The following is a 26,342-nucleotide window of genomic DNA, read 5'->3' as shown; positions in this document are numbered from 1 at the left end:
GCTCATAAATGAGAATGCTCAAGTCCTAAATACACCTGGTTATCAATGGATGTCATCTGGTGTGATGAGCCATGATGGCCCTTGTGCCGGCTGAACTGATAACCTGAAGGTTGGGTTGCTGACCTGAAGGTTGCCGGTTCGAATCCATGAGACGGGGTGGATACCTGTCTGTCAGCTCTAGCTTGCGGGGACATAAGAGAAGCTTCCCAGCAGGATGGTAACACATCAACGTCTCTCTAGACCAGTGATGGACAACCTATGACACGCGTGTAATATATTATCATATTATTACTATTATATTATTATTCATTATTCATGACTACATTGAAACTAGAATAGAGAGAAATCAGTGTGGAAACTGCAAGAGGTACCATAGATTGTTGTACATGGAAATAATGGTAGTAAATAGTTTTTGATTTATTAAATACAGTTAAATATTACAATTACATATTTTTGTTATTTAAACTATACATATTGCGAAATTATAGTTTTTTTCTCGAAGTGACACACCAGCCAAGTCATGCTAGGTTTTTTGGTGAATTTTGACACACTAAGCGCAAAAGGTTGCCCATCATTGCTCTAGACGACTAATTCTCTCACACCAGGAGCTACTTGCAGTATGTTCTAAAGTCGCTTGTGACACAATAAAAAAAATCTGGTGTGATCTGTTCAGTAAACTGTTGCCTTTGGACCTGATATGTGCAACTTCGGCTCTTTCCACCCATTCACTCTTAGGCGCTAGTGGGTGGTTTTTCTATTAAACAATAAATATATTTCTGCTCTTCAGTGTTCAATAGATATCTTGTTTCTGGATGAAATTTTGTTTTTCTGCCCTTGAAATTGCTGTCTTCTATAGGCCGTTATTACTGAGAAATCACATTAGCACATGGATCTCTACAAGAAAACGTGAATAGTCATTGCCAACAGAGTCTAACACATTTTCTCTGTGATTGTCACAAACGCAATCTAGAAGTCTGATTACTGCATTTTGGTACTGTAATTAGAATTGTAGCTGATTGTTCTAAGGCTCAAACAAGTTTGTAGTTATAAAACTATCTGTATGTTTTTAGTGCTCGATTCATGATTTCTGTCATAAAAACAGTTTTGAGAACAGCTACCATATTTTCTTGGATCTAATGCTCACATTTTTTGGCTAAATTACAAAAAAATACAGAAATATCCAAATTTGAGGAGTACTTTAAATTTATGGCGTGTTAGAAATGTGCACGTAAATCTGCCTGTGCCCCTCCATCAGGCTAAAAATGGCAAACTCACCAGCCTCAGCCTGATAGGGGGGCACGGCTTCCCCTTGCTTAATGGCTGTTGGTTATTTAATATTTAATATTTCTTCAGTGATACTTGCCTTTACTGTTCTAATGTAGCACAAATCCTATGTAAAATCATACAACATATTTTGACATTAATACTGAAATCTACTCCCTCCATCAATCTCCCTCCTTCTGCATCCCTTTTTAGTCCCTTCCCTTCTCTAAATAGTTTCGTGTTTTAGCCTTCAATATACCTTTGTTTTTGTTTTTAGCCTTTTAAATTTTAATGTACAATGCTTCTATGAGACTGTATGCTGGTCTATGACCATGATAAAGATTTTGAAATCTGTAATAAATACAGAAAGTATATATTTGACAACAGATTGAACAACTTTTTTTTTTTTACAATGCACACCTTCAAAATTGAAGGGCACATTACAATCGATGGCGCATTATACTCAAGGATATACGATACTTCTAGCTTCCATTTTCCATTTGTTTCTCTCCCAATTTTAAAATCTGAATGGAACCATAGATTTTAGATGCTATTTTTATGTTTTGAACTAACCTTAAAGGGAAACTATGTTAAGTTAGAGCATATCTACACAAATCGCCTGGGTAAAAATCAGTCCTGTGACATAATGCACTGGCTCTTTTCATCCACAACATTGGACATTTTCACTGAATGCATTTTTGTCCCACAATCAGGGAACCTTTCTGAATTGGAATTGGCACCAATTGTTTACACATTCCATTCCACTTTTCCCTGGGCTCCATGCCGTGAAAGAAGTGGGGTGCCACCTACTTTGGTGGATCTGTCACCATTGTCACGATGACCACAGAGCTCCAAAGAGCTCCTGGGTACCATTGCTTACATTTGCAAGGGCCCTCCTCTCTGAGTCCCAAGGGTACCCTTACAAGTGTCAGCAATAATGTCCAGGGACCAGGCCCGGTCCAACTTGGAAGCCGATTACGCCTCGGCATTGGGCGCACGTCAACGGGGGGTGCTGTCGAGGCCTCAACAGCACCCCCGTTTTGCGCCAGTGTTTGTCCAGACAAGTGCCCGACACAGGCTCCAGAAGGCCTAGCACGGGCTCCGGAAGGCCTAATACAGGCTCCGGAAGCCCGCGTCAGGCCTTCCGGTGGGCTGGGTGGGTCTTCCGGAGCCCGCGTTGGGCACTCTGGAGCCTGTGTCAGGTACTCCGGAGCCTCGCACTGGCCTCTGAGGCCTCTGGCCAGCCTCCGCAGCCTTGCACAGGCCTCTGAGGCCTCTGGCCAGCCTCCGCGGCCTGGCCTGCCTTTGCCTCCTCGAGGCCAGGTCTCCGGGCTGCCTGGACATGTTCCAGAAGCCCACCTATGTCAGGCATCCTCAGAGGTTGTGGGGTCTGTTGGAATCGAAGTGAGGTTACATATCTGGACCTCAATATATGCTTATGTTGTTATGTAACGTACTTGTTATTTTTATGATTAGAGTCCCTTTTTGGGAGATAGGGTGGTATATAAATTTATTATTATTATTATTATTATTATTATTATTATTTTTCCGGGGGGGGAAGAAAGGATGTTTTGGTGCTTAATTTGTAAAATCATAATGTAATTTGATGTTTAATAGACATTTCCTTAATCCCTCCTTATTATCCAACATTTTATTTTATTTATCCAACACTTTTATTTTTCAGTGATTGGTGGGGGGGGGGGGGGCAAAAATTCTATTCGCTTACACTAAAAAATTACCTTGGGCCTGCCCTGCCAGGGACAGTCAAGAGCTCTTTGGAGATCCATAGCCACAGCAACAGGATCCCCAAGATAAGGGTAGCCATTCAGCAGAGCCAAACTGGACTCTGCCCTGCTTCTGCAATGAGATGAAGGCAGGTAGGGAAACCACTGCCAGGGCAGGTGCAGAGTACTGCATTATGCTCCAGCCCTGGGGTTTCCTGCTTGTGTAGATGCACCCTTGGAAACATGAAGCTAGAAGAGACAACAAGCACCATTTGGTCTAACTCACGATCAAAGCATTTCTAACAGATAGCCATCCAGCATGTTTGAAAACTTCCAAAGAACGAGACTCCGCCAAACTCCACAGCAGCGTATTCCACTGTCGAACAGATCTGACCATCTAGCTAGAACTAATAATTGCATAAGGTTTAAAGATATTGGCAAATATTTTGAATGTGATTTTTTTTTAGTTTGGGAAAAGGTAAATGTAAATGTGTATCAATGCATATATGTCCCACATTATAAAACAAAAGCAGACCACCTGTCTGGAAAGGCAAGGTTAAGGAATGATTGAGAATAAAGCAAATTGAAAGGCTGGGTTCACAATGAAAATGAATGATATATTTTGACCAGAATGAGGAATGTTATGTCTCTTTCCTCTCTTTGCAACAGAAAAACAAAACTGAAGTTCCCAGATTATGGGATGGGAGAAGTAGCAATTTTGATAGACTTCAAACCATATTGCTTTAGAAATGAATATAACATACTGCTGCTAAATATAACACACTGCGGTATTATGTATGCAGAGTAGGTAAAATGCTTAGTGACCAGGAATATCGCCCTACTATTTGTCAGTCAGTCAGCCCCTAGGTTGTATTTATTTGCTGCATGTCTGTGAATTCAAATGTAATCTTCCTTTGCTCAGGAAGAAAAAAGTAAATTTCCCATGCCCTCTTGACTTCACTGAACTGGGTCACTCTTCTTTAAAGAAACTTTCCAAATGTAATGTTTACTATTGTTTCTGTTTATCATCTACAGTTAAGTGAAAAGAGAAATTAAAAACTCAGCATGTTAATGAGGAGATTTTTTTATATTTCATCGATGCTTCCCCACAAATATACACTTCATTCATTTCTGTTAAAGAACTTGTTTCTTCATCTCACTTTCAGAACTTGGAAAGGTTGATCAAGAGATCCGTAAATATAATACACCAGGATTTTCTGGCTGTCTATCCCGAGTGCAGTTCAACCAGATTGCTCCGCTCAAGTCAGCCTTAAGAAAAACGAACATTTCCTCTCATATCCACACAGAAGGAGAACTTGTGGAATCCAACTGTGGAGCAAATCCACAAACCATTCAACCAATGTCTTCAGCAACAGATCCTTGGCATTCAAATTCTGGTAATGTTGGCTTTAATTTTTGGCAATAGAATTAATTACTTTTATGGATCTTCAGATATAAATATGGTTATGAATATTATGTTTCAAACCGAACTCAGCACAATAATAAGGAATTTCTGGTGGCTTATATGCTTTGTTTCATTCCCTTACAATTGTATTGCAGTGAGTTTTTCTATCAGATTCTAATGTTGGATACTAAGCAGTGATAATTTTATTTGCTGTTCTTGTGAATATTTTTTGGTTTAAAATTTTAAAAAATATATAATATTGAAAGGAGGAGATGGGCAAGTCTGGTTGGTGTCAGCCGATTGCAGCTCAGGAATGCTGTGAAGTGAAACTTACAAGAGAGAGATGTCTGTCTCTGACAGAAGGCAGACATTGGGGAATGTGATAGAGATAGAACAGTCATCCAGAGGAAGAACTAAACAGATGTTTAGAGAGCTGTGAATGAATAAATAGTTCAGGTTAATGTGTCTGTCATATCATTCTGTATTAATAAACTTCTGCTTGGTTATTCTTTTTTTAACTGCATATGACAAGCTTTTGATAGTCTCATCACATTTACCACTGCCAGTTGCATTCCAAGAATTTTTGGTCTTCTCATTGTGATGTCTCTGTGTGTTTCTTGTATACATAGGATGTCACACGAAATGTCCTCAGACATTTTGGCTAATAGTTCTTCCTTAGCAAGTGACAAACCTTCTATGTTAATAAACATAATCGTTAGCAATGGTCTTGATAAAGACCTTTGTTATTCATCCATTCGTCCAATGCTTTTGGGGTTGGAAAGATTGGCCACTTACAAGAAACTGTTGCCCAGGGGACGCCTGACCGAATTTACTCAATCTTCGAGGAGGCTCTTTCCGTGTCCCCAACGACATCCTGACTGGCAGCGCATGGGATGCAGACCCACAATTAATAAGAACATCAGCCCTGGCCTTGTCTTATTCAACTGCTGAGTACGCCTGTCCTGTCTGGCAAAAGTCTATTCATGCGAAGCAGGTGGACATAGCACTAAACGAAACATGCAGAATAATCACAGGATGCCTTAAACCTACACCTGTTGATAAGCTCTACAAGCTAGCTGGCATTGCCCCTCCTGACGTGAGACGGGAAGTTGCTGCTAACTGTGAGAGAAATAAGGTCAAACATTGTGAAAGCCACCCACTGCATGATTATCAGCCTCCTCCCACCAGACTCAAATCAAGGAAGGGCTTCATGAGAACCACCACTCCTCTTGATGTTCCTCCAGCAGCAGCAAGGGTGTCCCTCTGGGCAGCTAAACCTGGCAATTCCAACTGGATGGCACCCCATGAGGGTCCTCCTCCAAGGGCAAACCAAGAATGGGCAAATAGGAAGTCCCTAAACAGACTCAAAAGTGGAGTGGGCAGATCTAAAGACAACCTGGCAAGGTGGCACTACCTGGAGGAATCTTCCACCTTATGTGACTGTGGAGCAGAACAAATAACTCCGCATATGTATGCTTGCCCACAATGTCCTGCCTCATGTACGGAGGAGGAGTTGTTTAAAGCTACGGACAATGCGGTTGCTGTTGCCCACTTTTGGTCTAAAACTATTTAGTTGCTTGTGATTTCCTTTTTTTTCATCATTTTAAAATGTATTTGTTATGCAATGCTTTTGACACAAAATAAGTAAATCACATTTACCACAGTGAACCCACTGGTCACCACATCCACTTAGACCACCTTGAGGCCCAAGTTCCCAGTCCAGGGAGGGAACATGAGGAGACAGCATGGAAGGAGAGTGTCAAGAGCACAAGGGTTAGGTACTAGGCTTATGTATGGATCCGTTTTCAAAAAGGTCTTTGGCTGGTTCAGACACCCATAACAGCATGGGCTTTGCCGCCAATTTTTTTCCGGTTGCAACAAAACATCGGCTGTCAAAAACCAGCTCCTTTCAGTTTCTTTCAGTTACATACGGAATGCAGGGAGGGAGGCATCCACTAGAAGGGAAAGGATCGCGTGAAGCAGGGTTTCTTAAGCCTCCCTTCTCTCTTGATTTGGAGGTGGAATCGAAGCACGAGGGGGAGGAAGCATTCTAGGCAAGACACCAGTTCTCTTTTCTGGCACCTCCAAATCAAGAGAGAAGAGAGGACTTTCTTAAGGAAGCCCAAGATAGGATACCTCCAGGTCGATCCCTCTTCCTTCACTGGGAAGCCCCCTTAAAATGCCTTGAAAACTTCCTCCTTCAGGGAGAGAGTCTTTTGTTTAACAAAATAGGCGTATTGTCCACCAAGTTAAATATGTCCGCTATAGCTGTGAGTAGTTTCCTGAAGTTTAAGGGAGATACCTTACTGCTTTAAAGCAGCAGAATGCAAAATGTGATCCTGCAAGTGCATTTGCTATTTTTTCATCCCTGATAATTCTTTGGACTGCCCTTTTCTACAAAATGGAAGGTTGCATTGCCTTTCCCCCATGTTTCCAGGCATGGTGATTCATCCTTTTAAATAGGTTTCCAGGCCCACTTTGCATTTCAGAAACAAACCCTCATACAAGAAGTTTTAGCCATTTCTGATTACCATATATATTCGAGTATAAACCAACCCTAATATAAGCTGAGGCACCTAATTTTACCACAAAAAACTGGGATAACTTATTGACTCGAGTATAAGCCAAGGGTGGGAAATGCAGCAGCTACAGGTAATTTTTCAAAATAAAAATGATACCAATAAAATTACATTAATCAAGGCATCAGTAGGTTAGCTTTATATATCAGTAGCTTTATAAGTGGAAAAGTAGGGGCTACAAAAACAATATGGTATCAACAATAATCTAATAATAATAATAATAATAATAATAATAATAATAATAATAATAATAATAATAATAATACTTCATTTGGATCCCACCCTATCTCCCCATGGGGACTCAGGCCAGCTGCCAACATAGTAACAGGCAAACATTCAATGCTTATATAAATAATGCAGAGATAGATATGGATCTATAATTATAGATACTAATTTCACATATACATTTCCCCCTGAAACATTTGCAAATCCTCTCTTTCTCTCTCTATGTGTGTGTGTGTGTGCATTTCCCCTACAATATTTGCAAGCCATACACACACACACACACACATATTTGTATCTATCTAGACATGTCTCTATATATTTGTGTATTCATTTTCCCCTATAATATTTGCAAGCCCTATATATAGGTAGGTAAGAATATATTCATATCTACCCAGACATCTCTCTTTATATAAATAATTATATCTATACAGGATTTGCAAACATATGAGGGTAAATTCATATATAAAAATAATGAATATGTATGGCTACAGATATACAGGTACATGGATCTATAGGTATATAGGATTTGCAAAGACCTGCAAACATGTGAGGGGAAAATTCATATATAAAATTAATGTAGATACATAGGTAGATAGAGATATATAGGTACATAAGGATTGCAAAAGCTTGCAAGGGGTTAATGCCTATATATCTGTAGGAGAGTTTAACAAATATTTCAGGGGAAAATGCTTTCATAAGATTAATGAATTCTTCTTCCTGACTTGCAAGGGTGTCTTTCCCTTTTCAAAACATTCCCTTGATTAAGAGTGAGGGAGGCTTTGCAAAATAAAACACACTGATAAGGGAGGGTAAGAGAGAAATATATCCTATATTGCAAGCAATAGCCTACATGCTCTGTTGCCAGCCTTGACCTTGACCCCAGTATAAGCTGAGGGAGGCTTTTTCAGCTTAAAAAAAGGGCTGAAAAACTTGGCTTATCTTCGAGTATATATGGTAATTATCTCCTCTGTGGGTATCCAGAGAGTCCCAGGATCAAAAAGTTGGCCACCAGACCATGTGTCTGATATCACTGGGGTTCATGGCTTTGCTGGGCCTGTGGATGATAGTCTTGCTGGGTCTGAGATTTCAAATCCTGAAAATAAATGTCCTGTTTCTCCTGTAGCTTTTGAAGGTCATATTCCTGAGGTAGCCCCCGAGCAGTCTTTCTCTAGGGAACTGAATTCTGAAGATGAATTGTCAGGTGCAGAGGTTAATGAGCTAGAAGATAGGAGACAGAACTTTCATAAACTTAAGGAGAATTATCAAGAGAGATCCTTATCTGGTTGCAGAGGTAAACAAAATTATTTCTTGTTGGTCCATGAGACAAAAAAGCTTTATATGAGGTGGGGAAAAGATTTTAGATCAGTCTGGGCAACGTGGAGTTTGGAAAACATCTTGCATCAAGCCTTTGCCAAGGGAGTTTCTGGTTTCATGTTTCAAGTTAACCAAGTTCTTGTTTTTCCAAGTTTAAAAGATTACTCTGAAGTTCTGTGTATTGGATTCTATGCTGCCTTGTATATCTGGAGATTTTGCATCTTTGGACTAAACTGTTTTTACCATTTTTATTGCTTTGCATTTATATATTTTTCAATAAACTGCTTGCTGATTTATTGGTTTGGTGTGGTGGTTAACTACAGATTTGTTCCTGCTCTGGGACACAACAGGACTTTCATTGGTTTTCTTTTCTTTTTCTTGGAAGACTTCCATGCTGAATCTGCCTTGTACGGGGCAGCTCAGGACTTCATGGCCTCCGTGACAACCATGGGGCTGTCCCAAATGATATCTGGGCCCACCCACGTAGCTAGACACACTCTTGACCTTGTATTTATTGTGGATGGGGATGAAAATGTTAGGTTGGAGGAACTGTCAATTTTTCTATTGTCATGGACCGCCAACCACCTGATCAGGTTTAGACTCACTGCAGCTTCTAACCTCCGCAAGGGTGGGGGACCTATGAAGATGTTTCGCCCCATGAAACTTATAGATCCAGATATATTCCTATAATCTCTTGGGGAGTTTCCTGTCATGGTGGCAGATATTCCTGTCGATGTCCTGGTCGACCTCTGGAATACAGAGGCAACTAGGATGGTGGACACAATCGCTCCTAAATGTCCCCTCCTGTGATGAAGCAAGCAAGACAGAGACTAGAGTGCATTTGGCAGAAATCTCAGAGTGAATTTGACCAAACATGAACTAGAGCTTCTCTTAGGGCCTACTCCGCAGCAATGAGGGCAGCCAGGAAGGTATGCTTGACTGCTCGTATTGCATTTGCAACTAATAGACCTACGTAGTTATTCCAAGTGGTCAGGGAGCTCCTCCACTCAAGTTCTCAAGAGGAGATCCATGACCACTCGGTGACTTGATGTGGTGATTTTGCCCATCATTTTGCAGATAAAGTCGCTTGCATACATTCCGACCTGGACGTCAGATTTGAGGTGATACCAATAGATGTACCTAAGGCACCTATCTGTCCTGTTCTGTTGGATTCATTTCAGGCCTTTGACCTCGAGTACGCTTAATGGTCTCATATGAAGTTGACACTTGGCACTTTCTGAATGGATGGCTGCTAATTTTATTTACTGATGTTTTTAAATTGTATTATTTTGACATGTTATATGTGTTACAAGGAACCCCGGTGGCGTAGTGCATTAAAGCACTGAGCTGCAGACCGAAAGGTCCCAGGTTCAAGCCCTGGGAGCGGCGGGAGCGGCCGCTGTTAGCTCCAGCTTCTGCCAACCTAGCAGTTCGAAAACATGCCAGTATGAGCAGATCAATAGGTCTGGCCGGAAGGTAACGGCGCTCCATGCAGTCATGCCGGCCACATGACCTTGGAGGTATCTACGGACAACGCCAGCTCTTCGGCTTAGAAATGGAGATGAGCACCACACTCAAGAGTCAGACATGACTGGACTTAACGTCAGGGGAAACCTTTACCTTTTATATGTGTTACAGGGATTATTGTTATAATTCTATGTGACTTGTTTATACTTATGTACCTTTTTTACTTGCTGTATATTATATGTGCACTGTGGAGTGCCTTTGTAAGCCGCCTTGAGTCCCCTGAGTCCCTTCAGGGAGATGGTAACGGGATATAAATAAAGTTTATTATTATTATTATTACTGGTGGCAGGTATAATTTCTTTTCTTTTTTTAAAATCATTTTTATTGGAAGATTTTTTAATACATAAATAATAAAAAAAGAAAAAAGGAGAAAAAGGGGGGAAAGAAACAAAGACAGAAACAAAAAAAAAGTGCAGGAGGGGACAGAGGTATGAGGAGGGTTTGTGAGGTAAGTTTCTTTGTTGGTAGAGATGTCATAAAGTTTCTTCCCACAATTCTTGATTTTTGAGGGGGGAGTAATTTCAGGGGGGGGGTTAGTTTTTTTTTTTTGAGGGAGGGATGATTGCAGTTTCTAATCTGGGGGTTTTCTCCTTCTTAGCTATTATATTTTTAGTTTTGATCTTCTTCGGGTTTTCTAGCTCTTATTTCCGCTACCTATGCTTGTATCTTTTCTTGTTTTTAGGTAATCTTCCAGATTAGACCAGTCTGTTTCTTTTATTGGTTTGCCTTGGTGGTTTCTCATCAAAAATGTTAGCCTATCCATGTTCTTTACCTCCCGTATCTTTGTTGTCCATTGATCTGTGGTTGGTGGCAGGTATAATTTCATTATCTGCTTTCTATGACAAAAAAATGAATCAGCGTCAGTTATTGAATTCATTGATGACCCTAATTTTGTTGCTCCTTAGAGTAAATGAGAGCAAGTCTTATTTCTGAGGGCCCTTCCAGACAGCCTGATAATCCAAGGCAAATCAGTGGGTGTAAAAATTGTGGGATCTTAAGGAGAGTCCATACACTGAGCTGTCAGTACCAGTAAATGGTCCCCTGGTTCAGTTTTAGAAATCTGCAAGATGGATCCAAGACATCCACCATAAATTAACGTTTATTTATTTTTATTGACTCTCTGAGATGTAATGGACCTCATAAGTGCTGATGCAGATATACAAATGTGCACACAAGCAGATTTCTTGTCATTGTCTCTCCTCACCCTCCTGTTGCCTTTACTTTTTCCTTCTTTAACTCTGTTTCCCTTTGCGGACATTTGCCTGGCATGCTGGTGTCCAGTGTGTAATTTCAAGCTCTGTTTAATGAGAACAAAGGAATGCTTGCAGAGAGTTCTCATGGGAATTGCCTTCCAATTGTGCTTCCATTTAACCACCTGTGTGTCCATAGATTTGTTTACAGCCCTCATCAGCTGTTTCGAAATTTAAAAATATGCACATGCACGGGAGCTATCTACCCAGTGTATAGCAACAAAGTCACATGTTTCCCATGACTGCAGGGATATACAGTGATGTGAACATGTACATTTTTCGTTCGAAATCAGATTTTAAGTGCACCTTTTTAACACATGGTTTTTAGCCATTAATGCTATCCAGTGCGCATTTTCAGCAAACGTTATCTAGCTACACACCCTTTATTCTGGTTTCTTTGGCATTTTACGACCGGTATAGAAGGGCCCTGAGTCAGGTTTAGCAATTCCATTCTCCAATGACTTTATGATGGTGTTTGAATTTAAACAAATCTTCATTAATTATAAATCTGCTACCCATCCAATTTATCAGTTATGCATGGTTAGATGAGAATGGTGCAAAAAAATGCACAAAAATTCCTGAGAAATCACCTTATTGTATCCATCCATGAAATCATAGAATCACAGAGTTGAAATAGACCACAAAGGCCATCCAATCCAACCCCTTGCCATACAATTTAAGGACTCTGAACAGATGGCCAATTAATTGCTATTTAACAATGCCGCTAGGAAACCTACTTTCGTTTAGTCCTGAAATATGATGCCAAATCTGTACTCACAACAAATAGAAATTGGATTAAATATAAAAGCATTGACATTTTAAGGATGCCAAATAAGAGACTAAATATTGCTAAGATTATAATTAGAGTCTTGTGCCTTTCTTTATACAACAGGTTCAGATCTCCCTTACAATGGTCAAGTGATAGGAGGTGGTGTTAACAGGAATTCAGCAATTATTGGAGGTAAGAAAGGTGCATGTGCCTTTTAAAGGTTGATGTAAATTTGTCTACTAAGAAAATACAGTGGATTGTTACCTTTTAAAAATACAAATCCTTTTTGCTTAATGTTCAAAAATATTTATTTAAGAAATATGATCCTCATACATCCAATAATTTTTCTTTGTATTCAGATATCATTTTTAAAAAATCTCCCTTTTGATCCTCCTAACCTTTCCTCACCAGATCATAGGGTGCACTTTAACAGGGCAGTTATGCTGATGCTAATCCAGAGTAGGCTACTCCAGTCATCAGATAGAACCAATAAAGTTGTGGCCTTGCTACATTAAGAAAATATCTGTGTCTTGTGTTTCATTCCCAGATAGAACATCTCATCCTGTACACACAACTGAGTTTAACACTTATTTATGTAATATAGTTTTTCTCATGTGAAGGTAGGTGTTTTGGACTTCAACTCCCACAACTCCTAACAGCTGGTAAGCTGTTAAGAATTGTGGGAGTTGAAGTCCACCTGAAGGGTTGAAGTTTGCCCATGCCTGCCTTAAACTATGCCATAACTATTTCAAACATATGAGATATGTTGACATATCATAGATGACATGAATGAAGAAGTAGGAAACAAAGCAGAACCAACATAGTTAGACAGTTCAGCCGAGGATAAAAAAGTTAATCAGGAACAACTTATAATTTTTGGTGAAGCCAACACTTTATTAATTGAAAGCAGAACATTGAAAAGCTGCATTCTCTCCGCAACAATAAGACCAAGAACAGATTTTATTTATTTATTTATTTATTTGAGCTTGTCAAGATGGCGCCGAGGTAAGAGGAGCTCCGTTTGGCTCCGAAAAGAGAAACTAATTAATCTGAGACAATCCTTCTCTCTAGTAACTCTTTTTTAAGCCATACCACGCTATTCTTGACCTGGAGATCAAAGAACCCCTCAGTGTCTAAGAAGGTGTGGATCTGGGCGAGGAAGAGAGAGATTAAAGCGAAAGGGAGAAGAGAAGAGAAGAGCAATGCCATCAGCGTGATTTACAGCAAGGCTGCTCTATCAGTTCCTTATCCTGTCAACGACCTGGCTGCTGAGGTAATTAACAACTTAAAAGACTTTAAAAGATTTGCCATTTGCCCGATTCCCCAACCTCTACTTCAAAGGAGGAGAGAGAGGGACGAGCGGCTCCATTGGCAAGCCCTGGGCATCTTCAAGGCCACTGCTGCTGTTGTGTTGTCAGTTACTATTGCAAGGAGTTGCCTGCTTTCAGCCACTTGGTAAACGCTTCTCTCCCCAATTACTGGCTACTGGCCTCTTCCACCTAAACCCCAAATCTCGCCCTTTCAATCTGGGGGTCGGGAGTGAAAGAGAGTGGCGGAAGAGAGTGGCAAAGCAAGAGGGGAGAAGAGGAAGATCTGAAGGGAGCTGTGTGGCCACCATTCTCCACCCTAGTGGCCTTTTCTCCCTCCTTCCTTATTTCCATCCTATTCCCACCTCTGCTCCGCTTGACTAGGCTCCAGTGCGCCCCCACTAGGGAAGCGAGGAGAGCCCCAAAGAGACTGCTCAAAGGGGAGAAGGTTGAGTATCGCCACAATCACCATCCGACTGGTGGCGAGGAAATAGCTCCCTCAGAACTTGACAGAACTTGTTCGAACTTGCCTGAGGTTGTCGCAGCCATCTACTATTTGCCATTGCTCTGTCGGACCGAAGGGCAGTGAGCCCTCAGCCTGGGCCAGTTGGAGCAGCATTACCGCTACCTCTTTATTTGCCATCTGCCGCTGCCCTGCCGGACCGGAGGGCAGCGAGCCTGTAGCCTGGGCCAGAGGAGCTGCACTCTCAGTAAACTGTCTTCCATCGGGAACCCGCTCCCTTAGAAATTTGCCAGAGGTTCCGGTGGTCATCTGGGCCAGAGGTGCTGCATTACTTCTGCCCTTCATCTGCCATCTGCCGCTGCCCTGCTGGACCAGAGGGCAGCAAGCCTCCAGCCTTGGCCAGAGGGGCTACAACTTGCGTTGCGCCCGTCCAGCGGCCTGTCTTCCATTGAACCCACTCGTCAACTAGTGGCTGAACCGGGAACTATTTCTACACCTGCTCCGGTCCCCTTGGGAGACTGAAGGGTGAAGTTACAGCGTAGGACTCTACCAGCACTAGTCCTCTGGAGAAGGAAGCGAATAACTCTCTGTAATCTATGCTGACCTTGGGACACTACTGTTCGGGCTCGCCATCTTGCCTGATTCTTTTGTGGTTGTTTATCTATTGGTCATTTTATTTGTTTCTTGTAATTATTTTTAATAGTGATGTGTACTATGACTGGGCTTTTGTTTTGTTTGTTTAGTGCAGTGAGGAAGGTTAGACTGTAGTGCTGAGGGCTTTTGGGTGGGTAAAGAGATATTTCCTAAGATTTCTCATGAGTTATTGGTTTGGGTTTTGGTTCTGTTGGACTTTGGAAAGTGATTGAGGGTCCGAGTATGTATTGGTAAGAGTAATTAGTTCTCTCAGGAGAGTAGGTTCTAGAACGTTTGAGAAAGATCAGTGAGAAAGGGTGGAATACCTTTGAAGGTTTTTTGAGTGGTACTGTTGGAAGGTTTTTGGTGAAAGTTGTACAGGAAAATGAATCAGCTGGGAACTCATGGGAATACTGAACTTTCTCACCTGTGTGAACTTATGGGGAAGTCGCTTGACCTCGTCTTCTCACAACTTGCTACATTAAATGAGAAGATAGACTACCTCTTTAAAGGGATCTCCCTCTTGGTGAGCAATCCTGGTCAGTGTTACATCGGGAAGGAAGAGGACATCGCGACTGCCACTTCAACCGAGTATAAGTGGTCTTTGACTTCTGATGGGGAGGGTGGGGAATGGCAATCAGAACATAAGGAGGAATTTTTGAAGGAAGATGGGGACGTTGAGAATGAGAGGCAGCTTCCTCATGACTACAGGGGAGAAGGGAGGGCTGGGCATAAGGTTACGGATCAGGGTTTAAAAAGGACAATTGCACATGGAATATCCGAGTCTGGCCTGTGCACACTTGACCCAATGCGCCACCAAAAATATTTACCTCAATTAGAAAAATTGGCGTTTGAAATAACAGACTCATGGTTGAATAGGGGCAGATGGACCTCAAGGAGAGCGGTACAGGAGTCCCTCGGTCAAATACTATCTGTGAGCCCAAGTGTAGTCAAAATTAAGTTCATTTCATGGCTACGTAGGGACTTTCAAGCTCATGACCGCTCCATACGTCTCGTTATCACCTTTGATGATAGCACTTTAATTGAAGCACTTTGGGCGCGTAAACCCCTGTTGAATTCATGGGGTATTAATATTAGGAAGGTGTCCTGCTCACTTCAAAGGATCAGTCTGAACGCAGATCAGAGATGGCTGCTCTCAAATCCAATCTTTATTGAAGAACACATGACTTTGGAAAAGTCAGGAATGACCCAATGTTTACATACAACTATTTTTATAACTTTTGATGCTACGTAACACCACACGTAAATATCATCATCAAGTCCCACCCCCAATCTCACATTACTACCATTTTCACACACTAGACCAATTATAATTGTTTATACTTTCGGCCCCAAGTTCCCAGGCATATTCTATCTTCTTCTGCCAGGTGCTCCTGGGATTGTTTATGTTATGACTCCCAGTTACAGGGCTGAATTACCAAAGCCCTGTAACTGGGTTCCATGACATGGTGCCCTCCTTTTCTTCGTCCTCCTCTTCGGTTCTTCTTTCATCACAAGCCTGAAACAAAACAATAATTCTATGTGTCCATTTTGTCCAAAGTACCCATATATTTTTTCAGTAAGCTACGATGGAATACAGGGTGTATTTTCCCTAAACTTTTTGGCAATGTCAACTGGAAAGTCACCTCGTTGATAACACCCTGTATTCTAAATGGTCCAATATATTTAGGGCCCAATTTTTTCGAAGGTAGCCCCAGTTTGATGTTTTGGGTACTTAGCCACACTAAATCTCCTTTCTCCAATTTATCACCTTCCACCCTCTTTCTGTCTGCGAATACTTTATACTTTTTATGTGTTTCTTTTAAGGATGCAGTCACTTGACTCCAGCATTCCATCATTTGCGCTTTCCATTTCCCTGCCTCTGTTCCCTCATTCTCTGTCCATCTCGGCAGCTGGGGCAGAGGCTGTATTTCATACCCGTAAACTACCTCAAAGGGGGTTTTATTTGTTGCTGAATGTATAGTCGAATTAAAAGCTAGTTCTGCAAAAGCCAACCACCGAGACCAGTCATTTTGTCTCATGTTAGAGTACATTCGAAGGAACTGCCCAAGTGTCTGCTGAGTACGTTCTACCGCCCCATTTGTCATGGGGTGAAAAGCAGAACTTAAACTCCTTTCTGCTCCTAGCATTTCCAGGAATTTTTCCCAAAATTTTGCTGTGAATTGTACTCCTCTGTCACTGACAACTCTACTGGGACATCCATGCAGTTTGTAAATGTGGTTTATGTACAATTCAGCTAGTTTCTCGGCTGATGGTAGTTTCGTCAGTGCTATAAAGTGGGCCTGTTTAGAAAACAGGTCCAATACTGTCCAAATATAACGATGTCCTTTGCTAACCGGTAGTTCCCCCACAAAGTCCATAGCTACACATTCCCAAGGTCTGGTAGGTTCTGCTACTGTTTGTAATAATCCCATTGGCTTCCCTCCTCTCGATTTATTTCTGGCACAATCATCACATTGAACAACATAATTTTTTATGTCCTTCCTCATCCCTGGCCACCAGCAATGTTTTGCTATTGCTTTTGTTGTTTTTGTAATTCCTGTATGACCAGCGCTCTGGTTGTCGTGAAAACGATGCAAAATCTTGATCCTTAATGTTGCTGGGATATATAGTTTCTTGTTCACAAACCAAAATCCCCCCTTCTGCTCCCCCTGTTCTGCATTGGATGTGATCCACTGGTCTCCTTCATAAGACTGTTTCAGCTCGTTTCCCCAATTATCTTTTCCGTCGAGTTCAACCATAACAGTGTCCTCCTTTTGGGTTTGTGCTCTTGTTCTGACAGCTAAGCCCCATTGTTTGTCAGAGAATATTGTTCCCTCTTTTGCTGTGGGTATTCCTTCGTGTTGAGGCATGCGTGAAAGAGCATCTGCCAAGACATTCTGCTTTCCTTGAAAAAACTTTAATTGGAAATCGAACCTGCTGAAGTATTGTGCCCATCTAATCTGTTTGGGGGACAATTTTCGAGGGGACTTTAAATACTGGAGGTTCTTATGGTCAGACCAAATTTCAAATGGGATTCCGCTTCCTTCGAGAAAGTGTCGCCAGCATTCTAAGGCTTTTAATATGGCTAGTGCCTCTTTTTCCCATATCGGCCAACATTTTTCAGTTTCGCTGAACTTCCGGGACAAATATCCACAGGGTTTTAAGTTCCCATTTTGATCCTTTTGCAATAGTACTGCCCCATACGCACAGTCTGAGGCATCGCAATGGATTATGAAAGGGCTCCTGATATCGGGGTGTTTTAGAATGGGTCCTTCTGTGAAGCATTCTTTTAGGGTTTCAAATGCCTTTTGGCATTCTGGCGTCCAACTTAGTTTGGCGCCAGGAGCTTTTACTTTTGCTGTCTCTCCTTTCCCTTTTGTTTTTAAAAGTTCAGTAAGGGGTGCAGTTATTTGCGCGAAGCCTTTTATGAAGGATCTATAAAAATTTGCAAACCCCAGAAACGATTGCAATTGCCTCCTTGTTTGAGGCACTCCCCATTCTTTTACATCTGATACTTTAGCTGGATCCATAGCTAACCCTTCTGGAGATATCCGATACCCCAGAAAGTCAATTTGAGTTTTATTAAATTCACATTTGGACAGTTTTGCGTACAGCTTTGCTTCTCTTAGTCTCTGCAAAACTTCCCGGACCAATTTCACGTGCTTTTCCTTATCTTCAGTCACAATCAAGATATCATCAAGAAATATGAATACCCCTCTGTACAACAATGGGTGCAGTATTTCATTTATAAGCTGCATAAAGCACCCGCCTCCATTTTTTAAACCGAAAGGTAAAATTTTATATTCAAAATGGCCGAATGCGCAGGAAAATGCAGTTTTCCAAGTATCTTCCGGTTTGATCCTTAATTTATGATATGCTTCAGTTAAATCAAGTTTAGTAAATATGCTCCCTTTTTTCAATACGGTAATTAAATCCTTTACTAAGGGCATAGGGTATTTATTGTCCTTAGTAATTGCATTCAAATTTCGATAATCAATGCACAATCTTAGGGAGTTGTCTTTCTTTCTCCTGAATAACACTGGGGCCCCGAGAGGAGAATTGGATGGCTTAATGAAGCCCCGCGCCAGGTTTTTATCAATGTATTTCCTCAATTCCTCCTTCTCCTGCACAGACATGGGATACACTTTTGGTTTTGGTAAGTTTGCTCCGGGGGTTATTTCAATTTCTACTTCTATATTCCTTTTGGGAGGTAATTTACTTGCCTCTTTCTGATTGAACACATCCACAAAGTCTCTGTATTCAGGTGGCAATAGCAGTGGGTCTATTTCACCTTCTTCATCTCCCTCGTCCTCCTCTTCTGCAATCTTGCTTATCTCCCATTGCGTCTGCTGTTCTTTAAATGCTAGGCTCTTTCCTCTCCAATCTACTTCGGGATTTGCCTGTTCGAGCCATGGTATCCCTAATATTACGTGGTATGTGGCAATAGGGGCTATCACAAAGGATATTCTTCCTTCCCATTTGCCTATTTTACATGGGACCTCCCGTATTTCCTTTGTAGATACTTCCCCAGTAGCAACTGATCCGTCTAGCTGCGAAAATGCAATTGGGGAGTCAAGCGCCATCTGCTGGCATTTCAACGCTCCTGCTAACTCTGGAGTTATAATATTCCTGGAACAACCACAATCCACAAATGCCTTGCAGGTGGCCCGATTCTCTAGCCCCGATAGGCAGATTGGCACTACTATCATGCGTTTGTCCCGACTCACCAATTTTTCTGGAGATTCTGGGGCTTGCACCTCCTCCTCCGCACGCCTCCCGGTTGCTGGCTTGGGCTTTGAGGGTTTTGGCGGCTCCCCCTTCCGTGCCCAGCATTCTGCTGCTCGATGGCCCGTCTTCCCACATACAAAGCATCCCGGTTTAGGTTTGTTGTCGTCTCCTCTGGAGGGAATCCCCGGCCTCCCTCCGGGTCTTTCCTGCTTCCTCGTTTCTCCTCGACCTCTCGCCACCGGTCTTTGCTGGCCGCCGCTGCTCCTGAAGCGCTTTACTTGGGCCAGGGTGGATTCAACGCGCCCCGCTAGTTGAATCCATCCCTGGAGCGTTTCGGGGTCATCTCTGTGCGCTGCCCAGCTGAAAATCTCGGGGCGTAGTCCCTCTTTAAATAATTCCACTTTGGTCACTTCAGACCACTCTGGTACCCTTTCCGCGAGGTGGAGGAATTCCTCTGCGTACTCGGGCACCGTTTTGTCCCTCTGCTTTATTCCTTTCAGCTGGTCTCGAGCCCTCAATTGCTCTAGCCGGTCTCTGAATCGGTTTTCCAGTGCGGCGAGGAAGCGGGGCACTGACCTCAGGCATGGGTCGTGTCTGGCATGGAGTTGCACGTACCAGCTGGCTGCTCCTCGCTTTAGTGTGTTGCCGATGGCTCGAACTCTGCTTGCTTCGGAGGGGAATGTGTGTGCATTGTCTTCCATGTATCCTCTGATGCTAATTAGAAAAAAGTTCAGTTCATCTGATTCCCCTCCGTATTCCAGTTTGAGATCTTCTCTTCTTGGCATCCATTCTGCGGCCCGTTGATGCTGTCTGGGAGGCATGGGGAAGGGTTGCATCAGGTTTCCTCGGGCGGCTCCTTGGAACACGCCGCGCCCCACTCCGGTGGTCATTCTGCGCGGCTCCCGAAAGTCTGCCGCCGCTGTCGGCCCTTCCGCCCATCCGCATACTGGCCTCGCTGTAGCCCCCTCATCTCGCCTTTCCTCGTCGTACGGCACATCCTCCTCCTCTTCCTGGATCCCCCGCTCCTCTCCGCCTTTGCTTGGCTCTCTCTCGGCGCCATATCGGATGTGCTCTTTTTGGAGATTCTCTTCCAATATTGGCACTATTCTCCCCACGGTATCCGACAGCCTGGATAAGTGAGTTTCCAGGATGGATAACCGCAGGGCCACGGTCTCCGGCATGCTTCCTCCAGATCCCCAACTGGTTTCTGCCGCCGCCGGAACGCCTCTTCCCCCTCTGGGAATCCTCTGGGTCACGCCGTCCGGCTTGGGGTACCCCGTAGAGGAAGCTATGGCTTGCAATGTCTCTTCTGCCAACGGCAGAGCTCCCAGCGGAGGCCCCTTTGCTCCGTCATGGCTTTGATCTCCTTCCCTGCTCATTATCACTTCACTGCAAATTTGCAGGAGGGTGAGAACTGCATTCCTGACTTAATTGTCCTGCTCACTTCAAAGGATCAGTCTGAACGCAGATCAGAGATGGCTGCTCTCAAATCCAATCTTTATTGAAGAACACATGACTTTGGAAAAGTCAGGAATGACCCAATGTTTACATACAACTATTTTTATAACTTTTGATGCTACGTAACACCACACGTAAATATCATCATCAAGTCCCACCCCCAATCTCACATTACTACCATTTTCACACACTAGACCAATTATAATTGTTTATACTTTCGGCCCCAAGTTCCCAGGCATATTCTATCTTCTTCTGCCAGGTGCTCCTGGGATTGTTTATGTTATGACTCCCAGTTACAGGGCTGAATTACCAAAGCCCTGTAACTGGGTTCCATGACAGGAAGGTATTTCTGGACCCCACAATCCGCCCCTTGATGGCAGGTTCGGAACTGCATTTTCAAGGTACCATTAGTTCCAGAATGGTTAGTGCCCATGACTCTTTATCTAGGTCCCCTCCACTCTTAGAATCTTGTGTAGTGTCCCCCATTTCAACTCTAGACCCTTCCCAATCTATTCTCGATTCCCGCCCAGAGACATTGCTCTTGTTTAGTCAATCTAGTTCCCCTGACTGCTCCATCATCTCATCATTACAGGATTCATTCTAGGACTCTAAGCAGGATAGAATCCTGAGTCGCTCCCCATTTATGGACAGCTGACTAGGGCATCGCAATGAGAGCTCTATCCTGCCTGTCGCCCTGGGGGGAGTGGACCGGAGCCTGGGGGAGACCATTGAGGTCGTGTGGGGGAGGAGGAGGAGTGGTCACCTTTATCCCAGGGATAAGCGCAACAGAGTTCTTGCGACCCTGGAGAAGGATAGGAGTGGTAGCCTCCATGACAGTCCCCTCCGTTTGAAGGTCCTGCTATTTAATGCCAGATCCGTCAATGGTAAATCAGCTATCATCCAGGATTTGATCCTGGATGAAGCAGCGGATCTGGCTTGCATCACCGAGACCTGGTTGGATGAGCCCGGCGGGGTAAATCTCGCCCAGCTGTGTCCTCCAGGTTTCGGGGTGCAACAGCAGGCCAGAGCCGGGGGGCGGGGAGGTGGGGTTGCGGTGGTCTTTCGGCAGACAATCTCCCTGGTCAGGTGCGCCATCCCGCAATCTGCAGGTTTTGAGTGTGTCCATCTTAAGGTGGGTACCCGGGACAGTTTGGGGATTCTGCTGGTGTATCGTCCACCCCGCGACACGGCAGTCTCCCTGCCCAAGCTGGCAGAGGTGATCTCTGGTGCGGCTTTGGTCTCTCAGCGGCTGGTAGTGCTGGGGGACTTTAACATTCATGCCGAGGCCACATTAACTGGTGCAGCTGAAGACTTCATGGCCGCCATGACGACCATGGGACTGTCCCAAGTGATATCTGGTCCCACTCATCAAGCTGGACACACACTTGACCTGGTTTTTGTTGCGGCAGATGGTGAGGTCGGAGTGGAAGAGCAAAATATTCTTCCGTTGTCATGGTCCGATCACCACCTGATCAGTTTAAGACTCACTGTGACCTCAAACCTCCGCAGGGGTGGTGGACCCATTAAGATGGTCCGCCCCAGGAGACTGATGGATCCAGATGGATTCTTGAGGTCTCTTGGGGATCTTCCTGTCATGGAGGCTGACGATCCTGTCGATGCCTTGGTAGATCGCTACAATAGCGAGATGTCCAGGGCAATTGACATGATCGCCCCCGAACGTCCCCTCTCATTGCGAAGAGTCACTTCGGCTCCCTGGTTCACGGAGGAGCTGGCAGTGATGAAGCGCTCGAGGAGGGGACTAGAGTGCCACTGGCGGAAAACTCGTAGCGTTTCTGACCGAGCACGGGCTAGAGCCGCTATTAGGGCCTACTCCGCGGCTTTGCGGGCAGCCAGGAAGACCTTCACGACTGCCCGCATAGCGTCTGCAACTAACAGACCATCGGAGTTGTTTCGGGTCGTCGGGGAGCTCCTTCACCCTCCTGAGGGGGGAGGGGCACCCGAAGACTCGGCAACTCGGTGCAGCGAGTTCGCGCACCACTTTGCAGACAAAGTCGCTCAGACTCGCTTCGACTTGGATGCTAGTTTTGTTGCAGTGCCAAAAGAGGTAACTGAGGCACCTGTCTGTTCGAACTTGTGGGATTCGTTTCAGCTTGTTCGCCCGGATGACGTGGACAGGATCCTTGGGGCGGTGAGAGCGACCACTTGCTCTGCAGACCCTTGCCCCTCGTGGCTAATTAAATCGGCCAGAGGAGGGTTGGTAGAGTGGTTTGTGATGATAATTAATGCCTCTTTGGATCAAGGCAAATTTCCATCTGTCCTCAAACAGGCCATAGTGAGGCCTATATTGAAGAAGGCCTCCCTTGATTCGGCCATTCTAAACAACTACAGACCAATCTCGAACCTCCCTTTCTTGGGCAAGGTCCTGGAGCGGGTGGTTGCCTCGCAGCTCCAGGGTTTCCTGGATGACACCAATTTTCTGGACCCATCGCAGTCTGGCTTTAGACCTGGGCACAGTACTGAGACGGCTTTGGTCGCCTTGGTGGATGACCTCCGCAGGGAGCTGGACAGGGGGAGTGTGACCCTGCTGGTTCTCTTGGACATCTCAGCGGCTTTCGATACCATCGACCATGGTATCCTTCTGGGACGGCTCTCCGGGATGGGCCTTGGGGGCATGGCTCTGTCATGGCTTCAGTCCTTCCTGGAGGGCCGTTCCCAGTTGGTGAAGCTGGGGGACACCTGCTCAGACCCCTGGCCTTTGACCTGTGGGGTCCCGCAAGGTTCCATTCTGTCCCCCATGCTTTTTAACATCTACATGAAACCGCTGGGAGAGGTCATCCGGAGTTTTGGAGTTCGGTGCCATCTCTACGCAGATGACACTCAACTCTACTACTCCTTTCCACCGAACTCCAAGGAAGCCCCCCAGATACTGAACCAGTGCTTGGCAGCTGTGATGGGCTGGATGAGGGCGAATAAGCTGAAGCTTAATCCCGACAAGACAGAGGTCCTCCAGGTCAGTCGTATGTCCGATCGGGGTATTGGGTGGCTACCTGTGCTTGACGGGGTCGCACTCCCCCTGAAGGCGCAGGTCCGCAGTTTGGGGGTCCTCCTGGACTCAGCACTGACACTTGATGCTCAGGTGTCGGCCGTGGCCGGGAGGGCCTTTGCACAATTAAAACTTGTGCGCCAACTGCGACCTTACCTCGTGAAGTCTGATCTGACCACGGTGGTCCATGCCTTAGTTACCTCTAGACTGGACTATTGCAATGCACTCTACGTGGGGCTGCCCTTGAAGACGGCCCGGAAACTCCAACTAGTTCAACGTTCGGCAGCCTTGCTTCTAACTGGAGCAAATTATAGGGAGCGGTCAACCCTCCTGCTTAAGGAGCTCCACTGGCTGCCGTTCACCTTCCGGACCCAATTCAAGGTGCACGTGATCACCTACAAAGCCCTGAACGGTTTGGGACCCTCCTACCTTAGGGATCGCCTCTCCCCCTACGAACCTGCACGATCTCTTCGTTCGTCGGGGGAGGCCCTCCTCTCGCTCCCACCTCCGTCACAAGCACGGTTGGTGGGGACGAGAGAGAGGGCCTTCTCCGTGGTGGCCCCCCGGCTCTGGAACTCGCTCCCCAGGGAAATCAGGCAAGCCCCCACCCTGGTAGCATTCAGAAAGAGCTTGAAAACCTGGCTCTTTACTCAAGCCTTTAGATAAAGATTGCTCATCCAGAAGCAATCTGAATCTGTGACCATTCTTGTACCGGTTTGCACCTTTTACCTTTGTCAACTCGATATAGACACAGGGTCTATTCCCATCCCAATTTGCGCTTCCAGAATTTGCAGCACTTTATCAGTCACCTTGTGTCTACAATATTTATATGGTGCACTTTACCCAGTCTACTTTTACAATCTCTCAGTTTTAATCCATGTTTTTATTAGTTCTTGTTTTTTATTGGCTAATGTTTTATTTTTATTTTATTTTTTTTTTATTGTGCAAGTTGTTGTCTATTGCTGTGTTTTATACTGCTACTGTTTTTATTCGGGCTTGGCCCCATGTAAGCCGCCCTGAGTCCCCTTCGGGGAGATAGAGGCGGGGTATAAAAATAAAGTTATTATTATTATTATTATTATTTGCAACATTTTTACCCCGCCTTTCTCACCCGAAGGGACTCAAGGCGGCTTACAGGAGATGGCAAAATTCAATGCCCAAAACAGAATTCAATAAAATCAAACAAAATCAAAGATTGTGGCATGAACCACAAGCCACTTATATTAAAGTTAAAGAAATACACTATATCAGTCATAGTCTTAAAATAATCCAAAGAGTGCCAGTGTAGAATGTAAAGACTGTGCAAAGAATAGGTTTGCACAGCTTAATTGATCAAGAATTTAGGAGAACTCTTAACTGAAACCAAGAATGCTGTCAGAATATGAAAAGACTCTGCTTATAGTCAAAAAGAAAGAAGGCCTCATTACATGACTGATGAAACTCTTAAAATGATTGAGGACAGGCGGAAAGGAAAATAATAGAAACAGGGACAAACCCCTTCATCACATTGAAGCAAGGAAGTGTTTGGCAGAGTAGAGCTCAGACTCCATGTTGAAATGAAATGGATGATTTTCTTACCTTCATCACACTGTTAAATCTATCAGTGGTATTCAGTATTCTTTTAGTTGATTTGCCATCACACTGTAGAGATTTGGCCACCCCCACCATCTCCCCTCCCCCCGTGTTCTTTGTTGGAAAATAATCTCATCTCTTTAAAATGTCAGCTCTTACATGTCTTTAATTCCCTGGGCTTTCAGTCTAGCTTCTCTCTCCACTGCTTCACCTGGGAAGGAAAGGAGGGAGGGAGGGAGGGAGTGCACTCTCTCCCTCTCCATCGGCTGCCCCACCGAGAAAGATGTGGGCCTTGGGAAACTATAACTCCCAGGACTAGATAGTATGGAGCTATGACATTTAAAGTAAGGTCCAGTTGCATTCATTTCACAGTGGAGATGCACCCAGAGAAGGTTCATGGACCTTGGGAAACTGCAATTCTCAATACCATCTCATGGAGACATGGCATTTAAAGTAAGGTCGAACTGCATTCATTCCACAGTGTAGATGCAACCAGAGAAGGGTATGGACCTTAAGAAACTATAACTCCCAGGAGGACTCAATCTCATGAAGCCATGGCATTTAAAGTGGAGTGCATGGGCATTCATTCTATATTGTAAATGAACCAAGAGAAGGGTAAGGACCTTGGAAAACTATGACTCCCAAGACTGCACAGCATGGAGACATGGCAGAAGAAGAAGAAGAAGAAGAAGAAGAAGAAGAAGAAGAAGAAGAATTTCATTTAAAATGGGTCCATACTGCATTTATTCTCCAGTGTAGATGCACCCAGAGAAAGGTATGAACCTTGGGAAAGTATAACTGCACAGCATGGAAACATGGCATAATAAACTTTCCCTAACTTTCCCAAACAAGGGTCCTTGGCTCCTCCCACCACTTCCCCTCCCACAAATTGGGGAAACATTTATTTTATTTATTTATTTACAGTATTTATATTCCGCCCTTCTCACCCCGAAGGGGACTCAGGGCGGATCACATTGTACACATATAAGTCAAACATTCAATGCCATATAACATAGAACAGAGACAGAGACAGACGCAGAGGCAATTTAAACCTTTTCCAGCTTCCTGAGGGTATGCTTGATTCTGGCCACTGGGGGAGCAGCTGCTTCATCATCCAC

The 26,342-nt window shown here is 44.1% G+C and overlaps 1 protein-coding gene across 2 annotated transcripts in view; it reads left to right on the top strand.

Annotated features, from left to right (window-relative positions):
* The window catches only part of cntnap2 (contactin associated protein 2), a 924,912-nt gene that overhangs the window by 893,707 nt on the left and 4,863 nt on the right, over positions 1-26,342 (top strand). For both annotated transcript variants that reach the window (XM_008112904.3, XM_008112906.3), the window contains 2 exons: positions 4,154-4,384; positions 12,180-12,248. In XM_008112904.3, the coding sequence (XP_008111111.1) occupies positions 4,154-4,384; positions 12,180-12,248 (300 nt within the window). The remainder of the gene's footprint in view (positions 1-4,153; positions 4,385-12,179; positions 12,249-26,342) is intronic.

The sequence above is a fragment of the Anolis carolinensis genome, chromosome 6 (assembly GCF_035594765.1).
Source record: "Anolis carolinensis isolate JA03-04 chromosome 6, rAnoCar3.1.pri, whole genome shotgun sequence".
Lineage (NCBI taxonomy): Eukaryota > Metazoa > Chordata > Lepidosauria > Squamata > Dactyloidae > Anolis > Anolis carolinensis.
The sequence above is the reverse complement of the archived record's forward strand: the minus strand, read 5'-3'. Positions and strand labels throughout refer to the sequence as shown.